At 37.9% G+C, this 20032-nt stretch overlaps 1 protein-coding gene across 1 annotated transcript in view; it reads right to left on the minus strand.

The window, feature by feature from the left end:
• Positions 1-20032, minus strand: part of Wdr64 (WD repeat domain 64) — a 120088-nt gene that overhangs the window by 55873 nt on the left and 44183 nt on the right. Inside the window, exon 10 of the mRNA XM_042674540.1 lies at positions 12615-12754. Within this exon, the coding sequence (XP_042530474.1) occupies positions 12615-12754 (140 nt within the window). The remainder of the gene's footprint in view (positions 1-12614; positions 12755-20032) is intronic.

Here is a 20032-nt window from a genome sequence, read left to right on the forward strand (position 1 = left end):
GCCTTGCATACATGAGGCCCTGGGTTCGATTCTTCAGTACCACATAAGCAAAAAGAAAAAAGCTGGAGGTAGCACTTTGGCTCAAGTAGTAGAGCACTAGCTTGAGCTGAAGAGCTGAGGGACAGCGTCCAGGCCCAGAGTTCAGGCTCCACGACCAGACCCCCCCCCCCAAAAAAACAAAAAAAACCCCAAAAAACAGATCAAAGAACTAAATGTACAGATCAAAGAACTAAATGCACAAGTCAAAGAACTAAATTAAGACATGAAACTTTGAAACTACGAGAGGACAACATAGGAAAAACACATCAGGATGTAGGCATACATAAATCCTGAGTATATCTCCAGTAGCTCAAGAAATAAGACTATGATTTGACACATGGAACTATATTTAAAAAAAACTTCTGCACAGAAAACTATCAACAGAGTTAAGAGACAGCTACAGCATGGGAGAAAAATCTTTCCCACCTATTCATCCGATAGAAGATTAATATCTTGGATCTATAAAGAATTCCAAAAAGTTTAGAAAAGAATAAAATGCAGTGGATAAACCAGAAATGATCTCTATAGACAATGGTCTATAAATAAATGGGAAAATGTACATTATATTTGCCATCAGAGAAATGCAAGTCAAAACATTGATGGCTATCAGCAAACAACAGCAACAAATGTTGGCAAGGATGTGGAAAACAACGAACCCTCATCCACCATAAGAATGAACTTGTTCAAACTACTCTGTATGGAATTATGACAAAGCCTCTTATGTTGTTACTGTATGCTTCTTCAACAAAATTATTATACCTTCTTAAGATTAACAAGGACTGGGAACACACCTCAACTAACAAGCTAAAAGCTCTTAAGTCATTCCCAGTGCCATTGAAATGTCAATGAAAACAACAAAAATGCATTTCAATTAGTTAGCTCTCCAATTTAAAAGTTCTACCACCTAATTCCAATACTTGTTCATGTTAATAGCAATTAGACATTATAACATGGTGAGATGCTCACTTGTCTTCTCTTTTGAACTGGATGTTGCTCAAGGGAGAAACTGCCTCTAATTTGGCTTTGTTCCCAGACAGTTATGTATGGTCTTTGGTTTGGATTATTATTTGGTTTTGGTCTGTTTACTTGCCTCTTCTGTCTTGGTCCAACAGTACTTTACCATTACTTGGCACGACCTAGACAATACCATTTTCTAAAGCATAGTTTACTTACTTTGTTCTTAGGTGGCCACAATGCACCAGCGACTTTGGGAGAAGAGAAAGATTTATAAATAAGGCCTGAGTCCCTTTTTATATGCCCTAGTCTTCTATCCTATGTCTTTTGTCTTATATCCTAGACTTTTGATAGCTCCAACCAAGGGTTCACATTGTTCTCATGGAAGCTGGCAAGGGTTCGGAAGCTTGCAAGAACCCATATGGAGCCAAGTCAGCCCTGAAGGGGCTTGGGAAGAAAACACAGAGAAAACATTTCAGAATGGGACTGCGTTAGTGTAGTGAGAAAATCAGAGAATAAAACAGCTTCCATTAAACATATCATGGGGGTAGCAGAGTAATTTATAATATATGGTATAATATATGTGTACATCATACACTAAATGTGACATCTATGCAAGTAAATTTAAATTATAAAAATCCAAATAATAATAATAAAATAGTGCTGATTTTTCAAACAAATTGAGAGTGCAAAAATTAGATGGAAGAATTTTTAACATTGAGAAAAAGATTGCATTGTCAGGCTGATTTAAAGTTTGAGGGTAGACCATGAACTAAAGTCGAAAATCACAAATGCCAAAGAAAAAGACAAGTGAAAATGCTTTGCCTGCAGTCATTTATGAGAATAATTAATAAATAATGATGAAGCTGAAGTCTGACAATAAGAATGTACATGTTCAGAATACAGATTGGTTTGATTCAGCAAAATGTTTCCTGGCCTTTCTTCTTCCAAACTTCAAACCAATCATGCCATCCAAATGTATTAATAAAATATTGCTGTTTCTTGGTGAGTGTCTGTATTAGAATGACTAGAGGAGAATACTGCATCTAATTTTTAAAGGTTGGCCTCAGGTCTATAAAAAAAAGGCATATGTCCTAGGATAAAAAAATATAACACATAGCAAGGCACTTGTGGCTCACACTTGTAATCTTAGCTACTCAGAGGCTGAGATCAAGAGGATCATACTTGGAATCCAGTCCAGGCAGAAAAGTCCATGAGACTCTATCTCTGATTAACCAGCAAAAAAGCCAGGCTGAAGACATGGCTCAAGTGGTAGAGTACCAGCCAAGCAAAAAAATCCAAGCAAATTCTAGGCTTTCAGTTTAGAGTACCAGCCAGGCAAGCAAATCCAAGCAAATTCTAGGCTTTCAGTTCCATCTTCAGTATCAACAAAATAAATTAATTAATCAATTAATCATACAATTTCCCCATTCATTCAATAAATATGGAACTGTGGGTGAAGTACATGAGAGACAATGACCAACAGAAGCACTATTACTTTTCTTGAAGATTGGAGTCCAGACAGATCATAGGTAGAGGACAAATACAGCATTGTCAGAAATACTTGAATGGGAATATGAATATCACACAGTGGTAAAAATTGCACCATTAATTGTCATCTTCAGGTAACTGCTTCACAATGAAAGTATTGTTTAGATAGACAAAAGGTTGTGGGGAAATTTGCCTTTTTGCTAGTTTTATGGCTTGAACTCACGGTCTTAATCACTCACTCACTCTTACCTTTTTCACTCACAGATGATGCTAATTTGATCCACACTTCCAATACATTAACCATCAGGTTAGATGGAGATGATGTTTTACAGGTATTTCTGCCTGGGCTGGATTTGAACCACTATCCATCCAGATCTCACTTTTCTGAGTAGCTAGGATTACAGGTGTCAGTCAACATGCCCAGGATCACCCATATTTCTAGTGAAAGTGTCAGGAAAGCTTCTGAGAAAAGAGTACCAGTCATTTCCAGGGAGAGAATAACCAAAGTTTTCCATTTTCTGATGTCAGGGAACCTGAGACTTGCCCTGACTTCCAAGTTCCACCAAATGGCTATCAGAGGTTAGTGAGCTTTTTAGTCTCCAAATGAATCAAGTCAGGGTCACTCACTGGATTACATGATTTGACATTGTCTGTGTAGGAAACTTAAGGCAAAAGTGTATTAACCACATTCAAGTAACTTAATAAGTGTCTTAGCATTGTGGGACTGAACTTATTAATTTTATTATCTTTTTTTTGCCAGTCATGGTGCCTGAACTCTGGGCCTGGGCACTGTCCCTAAGTTCTTCAGCTCAAGGCTAGTGCTCTGCCACTTGAGCCACAGCGCCACTTCCAGCTTTTTCTGCTTATGTGGTGCTGAGGAATCGAACTCAGGGCCTCAGGCATGCAAGGCTAGCACTCTACCACTGAGCCACCTTCCCAGCCCTAATTTTATTATCTTGTTCCCACATTTTTTCCTGTGTGATAACTAACAAACAGGAAATGAGAGGGAGACACTAATACGTGTTTAATTACCTTTCCCCCCCAAAATATTTCTTTATTGAGATTACATGACTACATAAATTTCACAATACTGTGGCATAGTTATAATTAGCTAAAGTCACAAATACCTTTTAATCTTCACAATGATAGTTCTCATTCTCTTACTCTACATTGCTTATGAACTCTATGGCCTTTAACAATAAAACTTTTTCGGGTGATACATACATCTCTTTCCTTTTGCTTGGTATCAGCTGTTCCTTCTTGCTCTCTCATTTCTTCCCTCCTATCACAACCCTTAAATTGCTTAGCTCACTTTCATCAATGTCCAGTGCAGCTGATGGACCCCTTTGCTGTATTTTTTCCACCCACTTTCCATTGATTCTCCCACTTTCCCTCAGATGTGCACGTGTATATACCTTATATGAGGTAATAATTAACGTTTTAATTATAAAATTATTTTATGTACTCTTTTTGGTGCCAGTCCTGGGGCTTGAACTCAGAGTGTGGGCACTGTCCCTGAGCCTTATTGTTTAAGGCTAGCTCTCTATAACTTGAGCTGCAGCTCCATAGATTTTTGGTGCTTAATTGGAGATAGGATTCTCACAGATTTTCCTACCCAGGATGGCTTCAAACAGTGATTCTCAGATCTCAGTCTCCTGAGTAGTTAGGATTTTAGATATAAGCCACCAGTGTCTGGCTATAGGTGCTTTTTTATTTTTAATTTGTCAGTTGTGGGGCTTGAACTCTGGGCCTGGGCGCTGTCTCTCAGCTCAAGGCTAGCACTCTACCACTTGGCCCACAGCGTCACTTCCGGTTTTCTGGTGATTAATTAGAAATAAGAGTCTCAAGGACTTTCCTGCCCCGTTGGCTTTGTATATGTACTTTTAAACAGTATGCTACAGTTTGAATCTTGACTGCCCGCAAAAGCTTAAGTGTTACAGCCTTGGCCATCAGCTTGGTGTTATTGGGAGATGCTATTGAAGAGGAGGGGCCTGGCCTAGTGGGACATCTTTTGGTCATTTGATGAGTGTCCTTCAAGGGGATTATGCAATTATAGCCCATTCTTCTCTTTTTTATTTTCCTGCCCAGGAGATGAACAATTTCGCTCCACCATTCTCTCTTCCTCTGCTCTGCCTTACCACAGGGCCAAAGCCATCAAATCAACTGATCATGAACTGAGATCTCCAAAGCTGCAAACTAAAATAAACATTCTCTCTAAGTTAAATATCCCATGTATATTGTTACAGTAACTGAAATTGATCTCACTTTTTGTACATTCACTCAGTAGGAAAAACCAGTTCCCTTTCCTACATACCACTTCCGTTTTGCTCCCCAATTTCACTCCTTAGGCTAAACCATTGTTTTAAGATAATGCCTCTGGAGTATATCATATTAATCTGCTTAACTACTTAACAATAGGTTTGTAGCTTTGTGTGTATCACCTTACTTGTCTGAGCTTTAGATTTCATAAGGGGGAAAACAGGGTACACTTAATATCACTGTTTGCATAGATGTTAAATGGGATTGCATAGACGAAGAACTTAAATTTCTATTAGAGCACATTTGTCTACTTAGATTTTCTTCATCATTTTAGTAAGTGTATAGTATTCTGTTGTGTGAATGTTTCTATAGACCATTGTAAATATTCCCTTATTGGGAATTACTCATTTTTAAACAATTTCTTCTTCTTCCTCCTCCTCCTCCTCCTCCCCGCTCCCTCCCTCCACCCCCCTCTGTAATTATGGTTTGAATTCAGGGACTCACACTTGCAAGACTGGTGCGCTGTCACTTCAGTCATGGCTCCAGCTCCCCTCATTTTCTTTTATTAAAGTGATAATGATCCTCCTTGCACATGTCACTTTCTAAAGTGCTCTGGCAAACAGCCTACATAGCTAATTCTCAGAAATTTTTGTGTCCAAGAATGTGAGTATTTTGGATCATGCTAGAGACTATAAAGTCAGCTTGCCCTCTGAAGAGGTTGTGTCTTCCAGACTTCAGACTGGTTTCAGCTTGGAATTTCTGTCACTCTTGGAGTTTTGTCATGAAATATTAGTGGCAGTTACGCTTTATTTGTTCACTTTGATTTTTAGCTCCTTTGGGAGGTTCACTTCAAAATCTATACATGCACAGGGCATGACAGAGGAAATACCTACCAAGGCCCTCTATGTTAATGGATGCATACTGATGCAGAGGAAGTCAGGATTCCCAGGTGAGGCTAGCTCAAAGTCATAGCCAGATGGTTAGCCAAGGAACAAGGCCAGGTTTCTTTAGGAACCACAAAAGTTAAGGTGAACAGAATCTCTAGATACTTAGTGTGGTAGTAAATGTGTGTGTGCAAATATATGTGTGTGGAGGTGCAAGAAATTGAGGGGTCTTTAAGCTGGTAGGAAGGAGTGAGGAGAAACTTAATTGAATAAAATAGTGGTATAAAGTTATATATATATATATATAATTATCTATCTATCTATCTATACATACACACATAGTAAATAACCCCCACAAAGCAAAAATTAGAAACAGGGTGGCTCATCTAAAACAGGCATTCAAATAACAACAAATTTCAAAAGAAGTGATAGCTACCAACAAAAGAAGGCATCATATGCTAAATGGTTGCCATTGTATTAGCTCCTATGGCTAAGCAGCTTCCTTTCAGATTCTCCAGGAGTGCCTGGTTCTGATAGCTCACACCTGTAATCCTCATGAGGTATGTAAAACTCTTGAGGCTGAGATCTGCAGATCATGTCTGGAAGTCAGCCCAAGCAGAGAAGTCCACAAGACTCATCACCAATTAACCATAAAAAAAAACAACAACCAGAAATGGAGGTATGGCTCAAGTGGTAGGTAGAGCACCAGCCTTGAGGGAAAAAGCTAAGGGACAGATCAGGTCTTGAGTCCAAGCTTTAGTATGGGCGCGCGCGCGCGCGCACACACACACACACACACACACACATACGTTTGTCCAGGTGTCATCCTGGGATGACAGACGCAAGAACTCTACACTAGAGAAAAACATTACAAGTCCAACACCAAATCCCAAAGCTTATACCTTATCCCTTTCCCTTACTTTGTATTTTCTTTCTAAATGTCCATTTACATTTTACTAGCTAAATTTTCCTAATGTGAATTTGTCTTTCTCAGGTAAAATTTCCATACTCATTTTAAGGAAAGTATTGAGACTTGTAGCTCTTCCACTTGAAAAAATGCAAATCACAGTTAATCTAAGAGCTTTGACTCAATTGTCCCCAACAGAACAAGAAATCATAAATAGGCGGATTACAGTGCAAGATCATGCCCAGCAAGGTGCAAGACCCTATCTCAAAAATAACCAGTGCCAGAGGAGGAAAGAGGAGGCAGGAAGTGTGGCTCCGTTGTGGGGTGCTCACCTAGCATGCTGCATTTTCTTGCAGGGGTTTTGCATGACTGCTGTAGCTTCCTGTGCTGCTAAGAGGTAGTCCTCGGCTCTTCTCCTTACCTTTATATATCTGATGCATTATGGAATTTAATCCTCCTTGGAAGAAAGCACTTCCCTTTTCTTCATTGGTGATCTCTATGACTGACCAAGAGTAATTTTCAGAGCCAGGACTTAAAACTTAGGCTTCCTGATTGGAAAGGCTGTTTTGTGAGTCTGCAGGTGAGACAGTAGTTTACTCTTCTCTTATGAGAACATTCTAGATATAGTCATGGGTAAAATGGAGCCCATAACAAATCTTCCAGCTCATTGGGTTTGTATGGCCTGACCACATGGTCAGTCAGGCATTGCCTTTCCTTGGGTTTCTTCTGATCGCATCCAAAGTGAAAATATAAAAGAGAAATAGCAACTCCTACGCCCATCTGCAATCTGTTAGACATCATCAAAGGGTGTATATCTATCCTCTTTATAGAAAAATAAATCAGGCTTGTTCTCACTAGTTTTGCTAATAAAAGTCAGTGGCTGAAGACATGACTCAGCAGTAAAGCACCTGCCTAGCAAGCATGGGGCTTTGAGTTTGAATCCTAATACCACAAAATAAAGAAAGAGAAAAGAAAGTGAGTGAAATTTGTTTGTCTCCATGTTTTTCAAAAATTTTCAGTTTGTCTGGAGCAGTAGATAGATATGACAGCTGTTCAACACTTGAGCTGTGTGACTAGACATGCAATTTTAGCAGCAGTTGGAAGAGAAATGCAATTTTAGCATTTGGAAGAGAATATAACATCTTTGTGAAAATACTACAAAATTAGAAGGAAGGATGAAGGTCTCTCAAGAGCTTTGGAGGAGGTGCATTATTTCCACATTGTAAAATAGAATAATTATTAAAGCTTGGTGAACTTACAAGAAGAAATTTGCAGCATTGTTAGGTAGATAGAGATGTCAGTTGATCTTAAGATAATAAACATCCTTTGGTTTATTCCCTGTTGTCACTATTTTTGATTTCTGTTTGTCTGGTATACAAGTTTATCTGATTTGGGGAAGGGAAGGGGAAATCACAGAAATGGTGGGACAAAGGACAAAAAGCGAGCCAATGCAACAGCGATACTCACTGGACACTATGTTAGAAATGAGCTTTGCAACTTGGGGAGGAGGGAAGTGGGGGGAGGAAAGCGGGAGAAAATAAGGAAGGGGTAACAATGAAAAAAATGTACTTATTACCTTACTTATACAACTATATCCCCTCTGTACATCATCTTTACAATAAAATTTTAAAATAAAGAAACAGTAAAATGGTAATGGCAAAGACAGATTCAGCAGAGGCAAGCCTGGTTCTGGTTGGCTATCATTTCTGACCCAGTTTCCCTTTTGCCAGGTCTTCCTGGGGTTTGTTTCACTGGTGATTCAGGCTTCTGCTTTCCTATCAGCTCCTTGGAGATGATACCCCTCATCTCACACCAGCGTGTTCTCTGTTTATTACAAATCCCCAGCATACCGTTTTCTTGTATATTTGTTGCTCTGCTTCTTTGCTTATCTTTGCCTAGGATGTAAATTCCTTCCGGACCTGGCTCTTTCTCTTCTTATTGGATGTTCTTTATCTAAAACCTAGCTCCCCAAATGGTAGCTGATCCTCAAATAGACACTCAGAAATACGTGCTTGATGATAATAAAATGAATGTTCTCATTTCATCTTCATAACAGCTCTCTGAGCTTATCCTTATTATATTTTACTAGTGAAAAAATGGAGTGGAAAGATACTAAGCAGGATGTCTGGATGACTATTGTCTTAACACAACAATCACACTAAAAAGGAATGAAAGAGGCTGTCTCTTCTGCCTGTCACCTTTATTACCAGCATGAATGTCCTTTTTTTCTTCTAGAAACATACATTATTTTTCTTTCATTTTTTTCTGGAAAAGACTGACTCCAGGTCACAAGTTCGTATCATTTTGATTTTGGTTTAAGCATCTCAACACCTTCATTATCTTCCTATACAATTTAATTTTTTTTAAAGATTCTATATTACAAAAGCAATAAATATTTGCTATAGAAATTGACAAGAGAGACAAAAGTTTAACCCATGTCCCATCTTACTATCTGGATAAGCAATAATATATATTATTGTTAATCATAACATAATTTAACATAGATGAATAGAAAATTTCAAATGGGCCAATTATATATTCTTTCATTATATTTCACATAGTCACACCAATATGTATTATCTATATGTTCATTGTATAAAAATGAGATAACATAGCTTATTAAATCAAATTTTTTTCTCTTGAATTTTAATTTTGTAAGTATGTCACACTATTTTCTTCAGCAATGATATTAAACTAACACCTAATACTATAACATTGATCCACTTTAAGTATAAGGTTCATTTTTAATAAATTCAAACTGTTGTGTGAACCTTACCATAATTGTGTTTCAGACATTTTCTGGAAAATTCTGTCTCATAAAAATAGGAAATGTAGAAAAATCCCTTCTTCTTGATATTCTATTGACTTAATAGCTACAAGTAGTTCAGATAAATAGGCACCTGGTGTGTACCAAAGATGGCCTTGGGCCAGCAGAGCATCTTAATTAAGACTTTTCTGCTTTACCTGTGGTTTCATTTATGCACAGTCAACTGAAGTCAGGAATTTCCAGAAATAAAACAGCATAAGTTGTAAATTGTCTACCATTCTGAGTACTGTGAGGAATTCTTCTAGAGCATGAATCATCCCTCTGTCTGATACATCCACCCAGTGCCTCATTAATCACTTAGTACCCATCTTGCTTATGGAAGCATTCACAGTGTTTATGTTCAGAAAACCCCAGTTTTACTTAATAATGGCACCACAGATCCAGAGTAACGATGCTGGCAATCTTATTACCATATATTGTTCTAATTGTTCGATTTTATTATCAATTGTTATAATTGCCTGTGTCAAATTGATACATTAAACTCTGTCCTGAGTGTATAGGATCATAAGGTGAGCTGTGATGCATGGTGTTGGGCATTGCTAGGGGTCTTAGAACACATGTACCCTAAGATAAGGGGATGTTTTTCACAAAGCCATGAATAGTTCAGAGGGGCCTCTACAACTTGGAATGAACTGGAAAAGCCTTATTTTCATTTGGAACCCTTGGCGAGCCCTACTTTTCAAATGTAATTGTTTAAATGTTTCCTCTTTATATATTGAACATGTCACATGGTGTAATCCATTTTGCTTACCAGTTGAATATTACTAAAGAAACGATGAGAGGTAGTTTAGAGCTATATATATATATATATATATATATATATATATATATATATATATATATTCAGGCTACTTTGGTCTTTTTCAATGTTCTTTTTGATCCTCACTAAGCACTCTGTTAACATGTCTTTTCTTTCCTTTCTCTCTCTCTCTCTCTCTCAAAATTGAAGACACTGAACTCATTCCATTTTCTTGTTCATAAGCTAATATTTTACTTGAGCCATAATATTTACACGAGCCATACCTCTTGTTTTTTATTGATTGCTTTTGAGATGGACTCTACTAGGCTTTTGTTCTTGGGTTGGTTTCTAGATATCAGCTTACTGAGTAGTTAGGATTACAGGAATGAGCCACCAGTGCTGGGCATCCTGTCTACTTTAAAACTTCTTTCATTTCCCCTTCTTCTTTATTTCCTACTCATTTACGCTTTCTGTTGTCCATTGGTTTGTTTGCTTGTTAAAGAGTATTACTCCTGTCTCTGCCATTTTTGTTGCAATTCTATGTGCTTTCCTTCTTCTTTTCCTTTCTTCTTTTCTTTCTTTTCCTTTCTTTCTTTCTCTTCTTCCTCCTCCTCCTCCTCCTCCTCCTCCTCTTCCTCCTCTTCCTCCTCTTCCTCCTCTTCCTCCTCTTCCTCCTCCTCCTCCTCTTCTTCTTCTTCTTCTTCTTCTTCTTCTTCTTCTTCTTCTTCTTCTTCTTCTTCTGGCTTGAACACTGGGCCTGGGTGCTGCCCTTCAGCTCTTTAGCTCAAGGCAAGTGCTCTACCACTTGAGCCATAGGACCACTTCTAGTTTTCTGTGGTTTATTGGAGAAAAGAGTTTCATGGACTTTTCTGCCTGGGCTGGCTTTGAACCATGATCTTCAGATCTCTGCTAGTACTCTTCTAGCTACTCTCCTGAGTAGCTAGGATTATAGACAGAGCCACTGGCTTCCAGCTTGTCTTCTTCATTTTCTACCTTTAACTTTAGGAGGTTCTCTGGGATAGAAGAAGACGTAGAATTGGGTACACTGAGCCACAAGGTTATGGTGTGATGGCAGCATTACTTAGATCTCACTTTTCCCTTCACAAATGTGTAAGTATTATTTTTTTCCTATGCTGGGGATCAAACCCAGGACCTGGTGCATGCTAAGCACAAACTCTACCACTGAGTTACATCCTCAGGCCCACAGGGTCATTATTAGCATTAAATGAGATGTGTATGTAAAATACTTAGCACAGTGTCTGGTATGTGGTAACTATTTGAAAAATGATAGCTATTATTGCATTGTACATAGAAATCAGATGTTTAATACTATGTTTATTTTCTGATTATTAGCAATAAGAGCTACAAATAGAAAACTATCCTAAAGTTATATGAATATTCACCTATGTTTTCTTCTAGAACTTCTATGGCTTTAATCCATGTAGAATGTATCTTGTGTATTCTGTCTCTCTCATCCTCTTTCTCTCTTGATGTTTCTTGGACTTGAACTCTGGGTCTGGGCACTGACCCTGAGCTTTTTATTTTTTAACCTAATTTATTTCTTTTAAATAAGGAAATTCTTAGGAGGAGAATAGGCATAGACAATATAATTGGATTACAACTAGAATGCAGAATTAAATAAGTGATTAATATTATATCATATGAAACATTTCCAAGTGTTTAGAAAAATTCCAAAAACAAATTGACATTTAATTAATACATACTGTATTGCACTTTGATCTATTGTAATTAAACTATAAATAAGAGAACTCTCATAGAACAGATTATAGATAGCAGGATATTTGATTTTTATTTCTCTGAGCTCCTTCTGTTCAAGGTACTCTACCACTTGAGCCACAATGCCACTTCTTGCTTTTTCTGTGATTAATTGGAGAATTGAGTCTCATAGACTTTCCAGCCCTGACTGGCTTCGAACCTTGATCCTCAGATCTCAGCTTCCTGAGTCACAAAGATTACAGGCTTGAGCAGCAAGGATTACAGGCTTGAGCGCTCAGCTTGTATGTTCTCTCTTTAATGATGATGTTCCTATCTATAATAGACAACCTCTGTGTTTTATAATACTGGCTGTTTCCTAATATTTTTTTCTTTTTACACTTGTCTTTAGATATATTTTCTTATGCTGTAGTCAATACAAACAGCATAGTGGCTCATCATTTTCTTATGCAGATGGTCAGTACTTTTCCCAGTGACTACCAGTTATCATTGTCAAGTGTATATATATATATATATATATATATATATATATATATACATACATATATACATACATACATACATACTAGGTCTTCCAGTACTTAATTTTCTGGGAAACATTTGTCATTTCAGTTTTGTTCTTTCTTTTTTTTTTTTTAATTTTATTTTATTTTATTTGAGAACATACTGTACAGAGGGGTTACAATTACATGGGCAGGATAATGCATACATTTCTTACCAAGCATTGCAGCCTCCTCCTTTGTTTACCCTTCACCTCCCTTGTTCTTTCTTTCTTCTTACCTTTGCAGAGGACAGGCTGATGACGTGCTGGTCTTTTTCATTGGTTACTATCTCAGTGATACTGAACATGTGTCCCACCAGCTTCCCTACAGGCTTGGTGCTGATGTTGGGGTGCCACAATCGCAGGATCTTGTCATCCCCTCAAAAAGACAACAAAATGTTAATTATACTGGGGGCCAGTGGCTCATGCCTGTAGTTTTAGCTGAGATCTAAGGATCGTGGTTCGAAGCCAGCCCAGGCAGGAAAGGCTGTAAGACTCATCACCAATTAACCACCAAGGTGAAAAAAACAAAAACAGAAACAAAAAAAACCCCTCTTGTTTCCATTTCCTGGCTGATCTCTCTCTTAATGACAAACAGATCACATCCTTGCTTTGTTTGTTTGTTTGTTTTGATTTTGTTTTTGGGGTCCAGTCATGGGCCTGAACTCTGGGCCTGGGCGCTGTCCTCAGCTCTTTACCTCAAGGCTAGTGCTCTACCATTTGAGCCACAGCGCCACTTCTAGATTTTTTTCTGCTTATGTGGTGCTGAGGAATTGAACCCAAGGCCTTATGCATGCAAGGCAAGTGCTCTACCACTGAACCTCCTTCCCATCCCGTTTTTTTTTTTAATTTTTAATTAATTAATTAATTTATTTTTTACTTTTTTTTTAATTTTTATTTTTTTGTGAACACACTGTACAGAGGGGTTACAATTACATGGGAAGGTTAATGCGTACATTTCTTTTTTTTTTTTTTTTTTAAATTTTATTTTATTTTATTTGAGAACATACTGTACAGAGGGGTTACAATTACATGGGCAGGATAATGCATACATTTCTTATCAAGCATTGCAGCCTCCTCCTTTGGTGTTTTTTGTTTTTTAATGGGACTTGCTGTGGCAGACTAGCTATGCAACTGGTCTTGGTTTGTGTCTGCTGCTCATCGTTAAGGATGTTTTGTGATTTCTTTTTTTATTTACACATCAGAATGTGGGCTCTTGTAAATATTTTATGGGTACTTGTCTTGATTCAATACTTCCCTACTTCTTCATGCACAAATATATTATTTATACTTTACTTCCTTCCAAAGAGTGTTTCAGTCATCTGTTATGTTGATGTTCTTCAATTATGTAAATATTAGAACAAGAAAAGAAATCAGGAGAAGAGGAAAATTCCACCATTAAACATCTGTGCTGTGAAACTATATAGTATATATGTGATTACCATCACAGCATAGATATTGTATTTTAATGTTAAAAATCTGCCAGGTGCTGGTGGCTCACATCTGTAATCCTAGATACTCAGGAGGCTGAAGTCTCAGGATGTTGGTTCAAAGGCAGCCCAGGCAGGAAAGTCCATGAGATACATTTCTCCAAATAACAACCAGAAAACCAGAAATAGGGTTGTGGCTCGAAGTGGTAGAGTACTAGCCTTGAGTAAAAAGCTCAGGGAGAGTGACCAGGCCCCAAATTCAAATTCTACTACCGACATTACATACATACATGCATACATACATACATACATACATACGTACATTAATACATAAATCTGAGTCCATAGTAAAAGATTTAAACATTGTATAGGGCATACTCTTTGTTTAATTTTAAAAGACCTTTATACTCCCTAATTCCTAGTTTCACTTCTCTGTTATTACTGTTACCTTCTAAAATACAAATTGTATGTTTCTAGACACATCATTATATGTACTTTTTTGGATGCAGGTCTCACCTGTCTGACCTTGAATTTCTGGCTTAAATGATTCTTTTGTCTCAGACAGCCTCCTTCCACTGCCCAGCGCACACACCTTCTGAGTAGCTGGGATTAGAGACGATTATCTTTATGCCCAGGTCCTAATTTATTTGTCCATTTAAACAACTTCTCCTTCCTTCCTCTTCCCCTTCCCCTTCTTCTTCTTCCTCTTCCTCTCTTCCTCCTCTTCTTCTTCCTCTTCCTCCTCTTCCTTTTCTTCCTCTTCCTGCTCCTCCTCCTCTATGACCTGCGTTCCTAAGTACCTACTCATTACCAAGGAACTTTAGGCTCTGGGGTGGCATCATGATGATCCTAATATACACATAATTGCATTGGTATAAATCACCACTTATAGATAAAATACTTAAAATTCAATAAGGTCATTTTGATGAATCCAGTAGCACATATTTGGCTATTTTCAAGATCCCTGTGTGAAAATGCACACTTGTTTTATGAAACTAAACTTTTACATGCTCAGAGAGTCTGTTGGTCATGAAGGGGTGGGGACAGTTAGGTGATTTGATCATTGGATCTTCATTGCTAATCAAATATGACATAAGTTGATTACTTTGTTGAGTTGTATGAAAAATCATCCTTCAAGTGTTAGTACAAATACCCTTCCAGAAATATCCCAGAATGCCTTCCTATTCTTGAGTGGAATGCCATCTCCCTCCTCCTCTTTTGTCACAACATCATTTGTCTGGACTGTCTATTAGACTGTAAGTGCTTTGAAGGCAGAAATGTCTCTGGTTTTCTGTGGTAACTAGGGTGGTCCTACAGTTATATGAGTGATAAATAAATATTCAGTATAACTTCAGTAATTGCAGTGTTGATATAATGAATCCCAGCTCAGAAACTTAACTAACAAGTGCTGGAAAAGAGAGAAAACACAACTCTCATCAAAGAACAAATCTTTGTTAGATGTTCATATTACTCCTTCAGGAAGGTCAGCAGGTTTATTTTAGAGGCTTGAAAATCTTGGAGTAATGTCATCTGGAAAAAACAAGCTAGTTTTTAGCTTTCATTTTTCAAGCTACTTTTATAAAATAAATTGTGTCTTCTCAAAATTTATGTTCTGAAGCCCGTAATCCCCCATATGATGGAATTTGGAGATGAGGCTTTGGAAGATAATTGGGATTAAATGAAGTTTGAAGGACGAGGTCCCTCTCGTGACTCAGCATCCTCATGAGAAAAGGAACTGGAGAAGTTGCTGTCCTTCTCCCAGCCATTGGAGGATACAACAAGGTGCAGGCCGAGAGTGGGCCTTACGAGGAACTGGCCATCCTGGTACCTTTACCTTGGACTCGAAGCCTCCCAGTCTGTGTTTTATTTGTTATGGTCACTCAAGTTTATTAAAATAGCAATCAATATTTTAAGAACTATGGTAGACAAATAGGTGGTAAATTTCTTAAGTTGAAAGCCTCATGCTACTCTTGTTAACAGCAATGGCCAAATTTTATCAAGAAATTACTGCATACTTGGTATTTTATTAAATATTAAGAATATGAAGACCTCATGTACATGAATGAAAATGGAACAGTGAAGCTTGTTGAGATTTGTTTGGGCAGGGGGAGGAGGATGAGGGAAAATGCCTGAAAATGTGAGAATTGATGAAGGTACACTGTTATGTGTATATGTACATGCCTAATTGATGTTAATAAAAATGTGGGAAAAAGACAAAAAAAGAATATGAAGAAATTCTAGATAGTATCACTGAAGAAAGTCTACCCAAGATAACCAAAGCATACATACTCTTTTAGACTTAATTTCAGCATTTCCACCATTCTATCCTCTCCGGCTCCTGATGGAATTAAAACTGCTATGGCAGTCTTCAACTAATCCGATTTGTTTTATCGTTGTCTATTTACATATCTCTTTATTGTTTATCTGATGAGCTTCCATTTCTTTGGTGATGATGGACAAATAATTGCATGATTTGTGTTCATGAAGTAAGTATTTTGGGTGTCTATTTTTGTTGAAATCTGGCTCTGTCACTTACTAGTTACTGTAACTTTGAGTATGTCTTTCTGCATGACAGGGATAAAAGGTTTTATTGTGAGAATAAATGAGTTGTATATATTTTACTGGACAGTTAATGCAACTGTTATCCTGATTCTAAGCCCCTGTCAATGTTGGGCATTCTGAAAAATGTTTAGCAGGGAGTGGTACTTTTTAATGCAGAATAGAAATCATAATAGCCCCTGATTGTGAGTGTATATAAGTATTCATAGAATGTATCAATCAAAAGATAGGAGTCAACATTATAAGTGATGTATTGTGGTTTGTAGGGGATTAATTGCTTGCTTGCTTTGCTATTTTCCTTCAGATTTTCTTCCTATTTTTTTTAAACTTCGCCAAGATTAAATAAAGCCACTCATCAAAGACAGGCTTTTTTCCCCTTTTAGCAAGGTCTTATCTTACTTACTGAGTCACTTGATTTCAGCTCATCTCTTTTGATAAGATGAGCTAGCTTAGTTCACAGAGAAAAGAAAGGGAGAGCGTGCTGAATGTACATGGTTGCAATGGACCAGGGAAAACACAGGACTGCGAGCAAGGCCAACTGATTCAAGCTCAGCCCTTCCACATGACTGCTTGCATGACTTGTGGCACACTGGTCTCTTCATCAGGACCTGCATTCCCTCATGAGTAAAATAATCATCTTCAGGATTCCTTCTAGCTCTCATGTTTTAGGACTGTGTGCTCAGAAGGCAAGATTACTCCTGGGGGAGTAGAAGCCTAGATAGAAGTATTATGCGAATAAGGAAACAAAGCAGGTTTTTCAACTATACCCTTCAAACTGTACAATTCAGTTGTACCTACAATGATTTTTTCACTGCCAATGTATCAAGTATGTTCAGAATTAGGACCTTTGGGACCACAGAGAGTTCTGGACCATGTTGGCCAAAGCATCTTCTGAATGAGCAATATCACCTCTGGAGGGCATCTCCAGTAGAAAATTGATTGTACCTATTGACTTTTTACTCTACATTTTATTACAGCTATCTATAGACTTGGTACCTGGTACCTGGATTTGAACTCAGTGCTCCTTGCTCCATCTTGACTTGCTTTCTCACTTCTAGTGCTCTGCCACTTGAGCTATACCTCTAGTCTGACACTTTGTTAATTGGAGAGAGTGTCTCATGGCCTTTTCTGCCTGGGCTCTTTTTGAAGTGTGATCCTTCAGATCTCAGCCTTCTGAATAGCTAGGATTATAGGCATGAATCACTGGCACCAGGCTGTAGACTTGCCTTATTTGAGCTATTATATTTTAAATGCTCAGAGGTCAGGAATACAGTTGCATGCATATAAGCTTCATATAACCCAGTCCACAACTCTCATAGGTTGAATAAAGCATAAACATTTACATGCAGAACCCCTGATTTATCCTAGCTGATCCATCAATGTTTTATACACTGAAACGTTATGGGAGAGTTTAATTCTTACAATGATTAGTGAAAACATTATTGATAAAAAATTAAAATTCTTGATGGTAACAAACAGTGCTTAGGAAGTCTGTTGTGTTTTCTTCTCTTTTTTGGATAATATCCTGTTCTGTCCTGTTTTGTTTTATTTTGTTTTTCCTGCAGGCGTTTTTGTCTTTTCAAGCTTTTCCAACTGTCCCTGCATATTTAACACATTCACTGTGCTGAGCAAAACAGCATGTACTGTATATTTTGAGTCATCAGGGTGTATAAACTGTACATCAAGAAATGTGCTAGGCAGTCACTAATCAGCAAAAGTGTTGCTGGGAGAAGTATGTTTTCAATTATGAATAACTTGCATTTTCTACTACTCCAGGCCCTATAATTGTGACAATTCAATAAATTACAATGGTGGAAGGAATTAGATGCTTTATACTACTGAAGTTTTGATTGCCTTCATGACTTCTAGGGACACTATAATTACTAAGTTTTTCAAGCTATGGGTATGGATTTTACAACATATTGAACACTGGTTTAACAAGAGTCAAGTGCCTGAACTCACAAACATTGAGATAATTGCAGTGCCAGAATTTACCAAACATACCTTCTTCCTGAAATGATGAAAGTACTAAGGTTACAAAGTACATTAAAATTTTCTACTTCCTTCCTATGTTTTTAGTTTCCTTCTTTTGAGACAAAGTCTTTCTATATAGTCTATGCGGCCCTCCAACTCATAATCTTCCTTATCTCAGACTCTCAGGTGCTGAGATTAGAGGCATGGATCACCAGGCTCAGCTGAACATTGTGTTTCTTTTGTGTGAGCACAAAGGACTGTCCAACGGGGCTGATTAAGATTAATATGATAACATCAGTGAGCAATCATATTTTAGAAATTAAATCTCACTTTGGTTATTTATTTAAGTATTGTTTTGTCAAAGGATTCTTTGCAGGGGCAGGAAATTTATGTACAGCTGAAGGCTGATGTTTTTATCTAAAAACAAGGAGTATGTGTGTGGGTAGAATCTATTGCAGTTTAAGTCTCAGATATGTTGTAGTTTAAATCTAGAATATCCCTTAAATGGCACCTCTTTGGATGGTGACCACACCTTGAAGATGCAGGGAACTAGAAGAAGAACGTTAAGTCATCAGAACTTTAGAAGGGATATTGGTGGGACCCCAGACATGTGTGCTTTCTTTCTTTATTTCTCTTCCCCTCTCCCTTATTGCCTTTCTCTCTTTTTAAAATCTCTATTTCCTAAAACAAAATGCTTAAATAAGGATACAGGTTGATACAGGATACAATACCCATTGTAACAATGAGATGTATAAAACACTATATTGAAAACAGACTTTACAACCTGGGGGGCAGGTAGTTGTGGAGGTGGTAGGGAAGGGATGGTAGGGGGAAAACAAAGGAGGAGGCAACGATGCTCAATAGGAAATGTACTCATTACTTTGCTCATGTAACTGTAACCCCTCTGTACAACATTTTTTACAGTAAAAAACATACAAAAAAATCTCTGCTTCCTGAATATCATAAGGTGAATAGGACTCCTTTATGATGTACTCCCACTGAAATGTCCTGCCACACCATAGTCCTAAAACAATACAGCCAAATGACCATGTACTGAAGCAAAGTTTTCTTCCTTTTAAGTTTATTATCCCAGGTAGTTGTCATAGTACCAGTAATCCTCCCTTTCTGTTTTCCTTTTTCTTTCCTTCCTTCCCTCTCTCCCTCCTTCCCTCCTTCCCTCCTCCCTCCCTCCCTCCCTCCCTCCCTCCCTTCCTTCCTTCCTTCCTTCCTTCCTTCCTTCCTTCCTTCCTTCCTTCCTTCCTTCCTCCTTCCCTCCCTCCCTCCCTTCCTTCTTTCTTTTCGTCCTTCCTTTTTGCATATTGCCAGTACTAGGGGTTGAACTTACTCATGTTTACCCAGCTTACTTGCTCATAGCTGGTGCTCTACCATTTGAGCCACAAAAAGCTTGGTCTTCTTCTGGTTAATTGGAGATAAGAGTCTCTTGGACTTTTCTGCCTGGGACGGTTTCAAATGTTACTCTTCCATGTCTCAGCCTCCCGAGTAGCTAGGATGATGTGTGTGAAACACTCTTGCCTAGCTTTAGATTACTTTTGATGGTACTGGGGTTTGAATTCAGTCTCACACTTAATATGGCAAACACTCTACTATTTGAGCCAAAGCCTCCAATCTTTTTCACTTTAGTTATTTTTCAGATAGATTCTTGCAGCCTCAGACCATGATCCTTATACCTCTGA

Source organism: Dipodomys spectabilis, unplaced genomic scaffold (assembly GCF_019054845.1).
Source record: "Dipodomys spectabilis isolate Male_0828 unplaced genomic scaffold, ASM1905484v1 ptg000019l, whole genome shotgun sequence".
Taxonomy (NCBI): Eukaryota; Metazoa; Chordata; class Mammalia; order Rodentia; family Heteromyidae; genus Dipodomys; species Dipodomys spectabilis.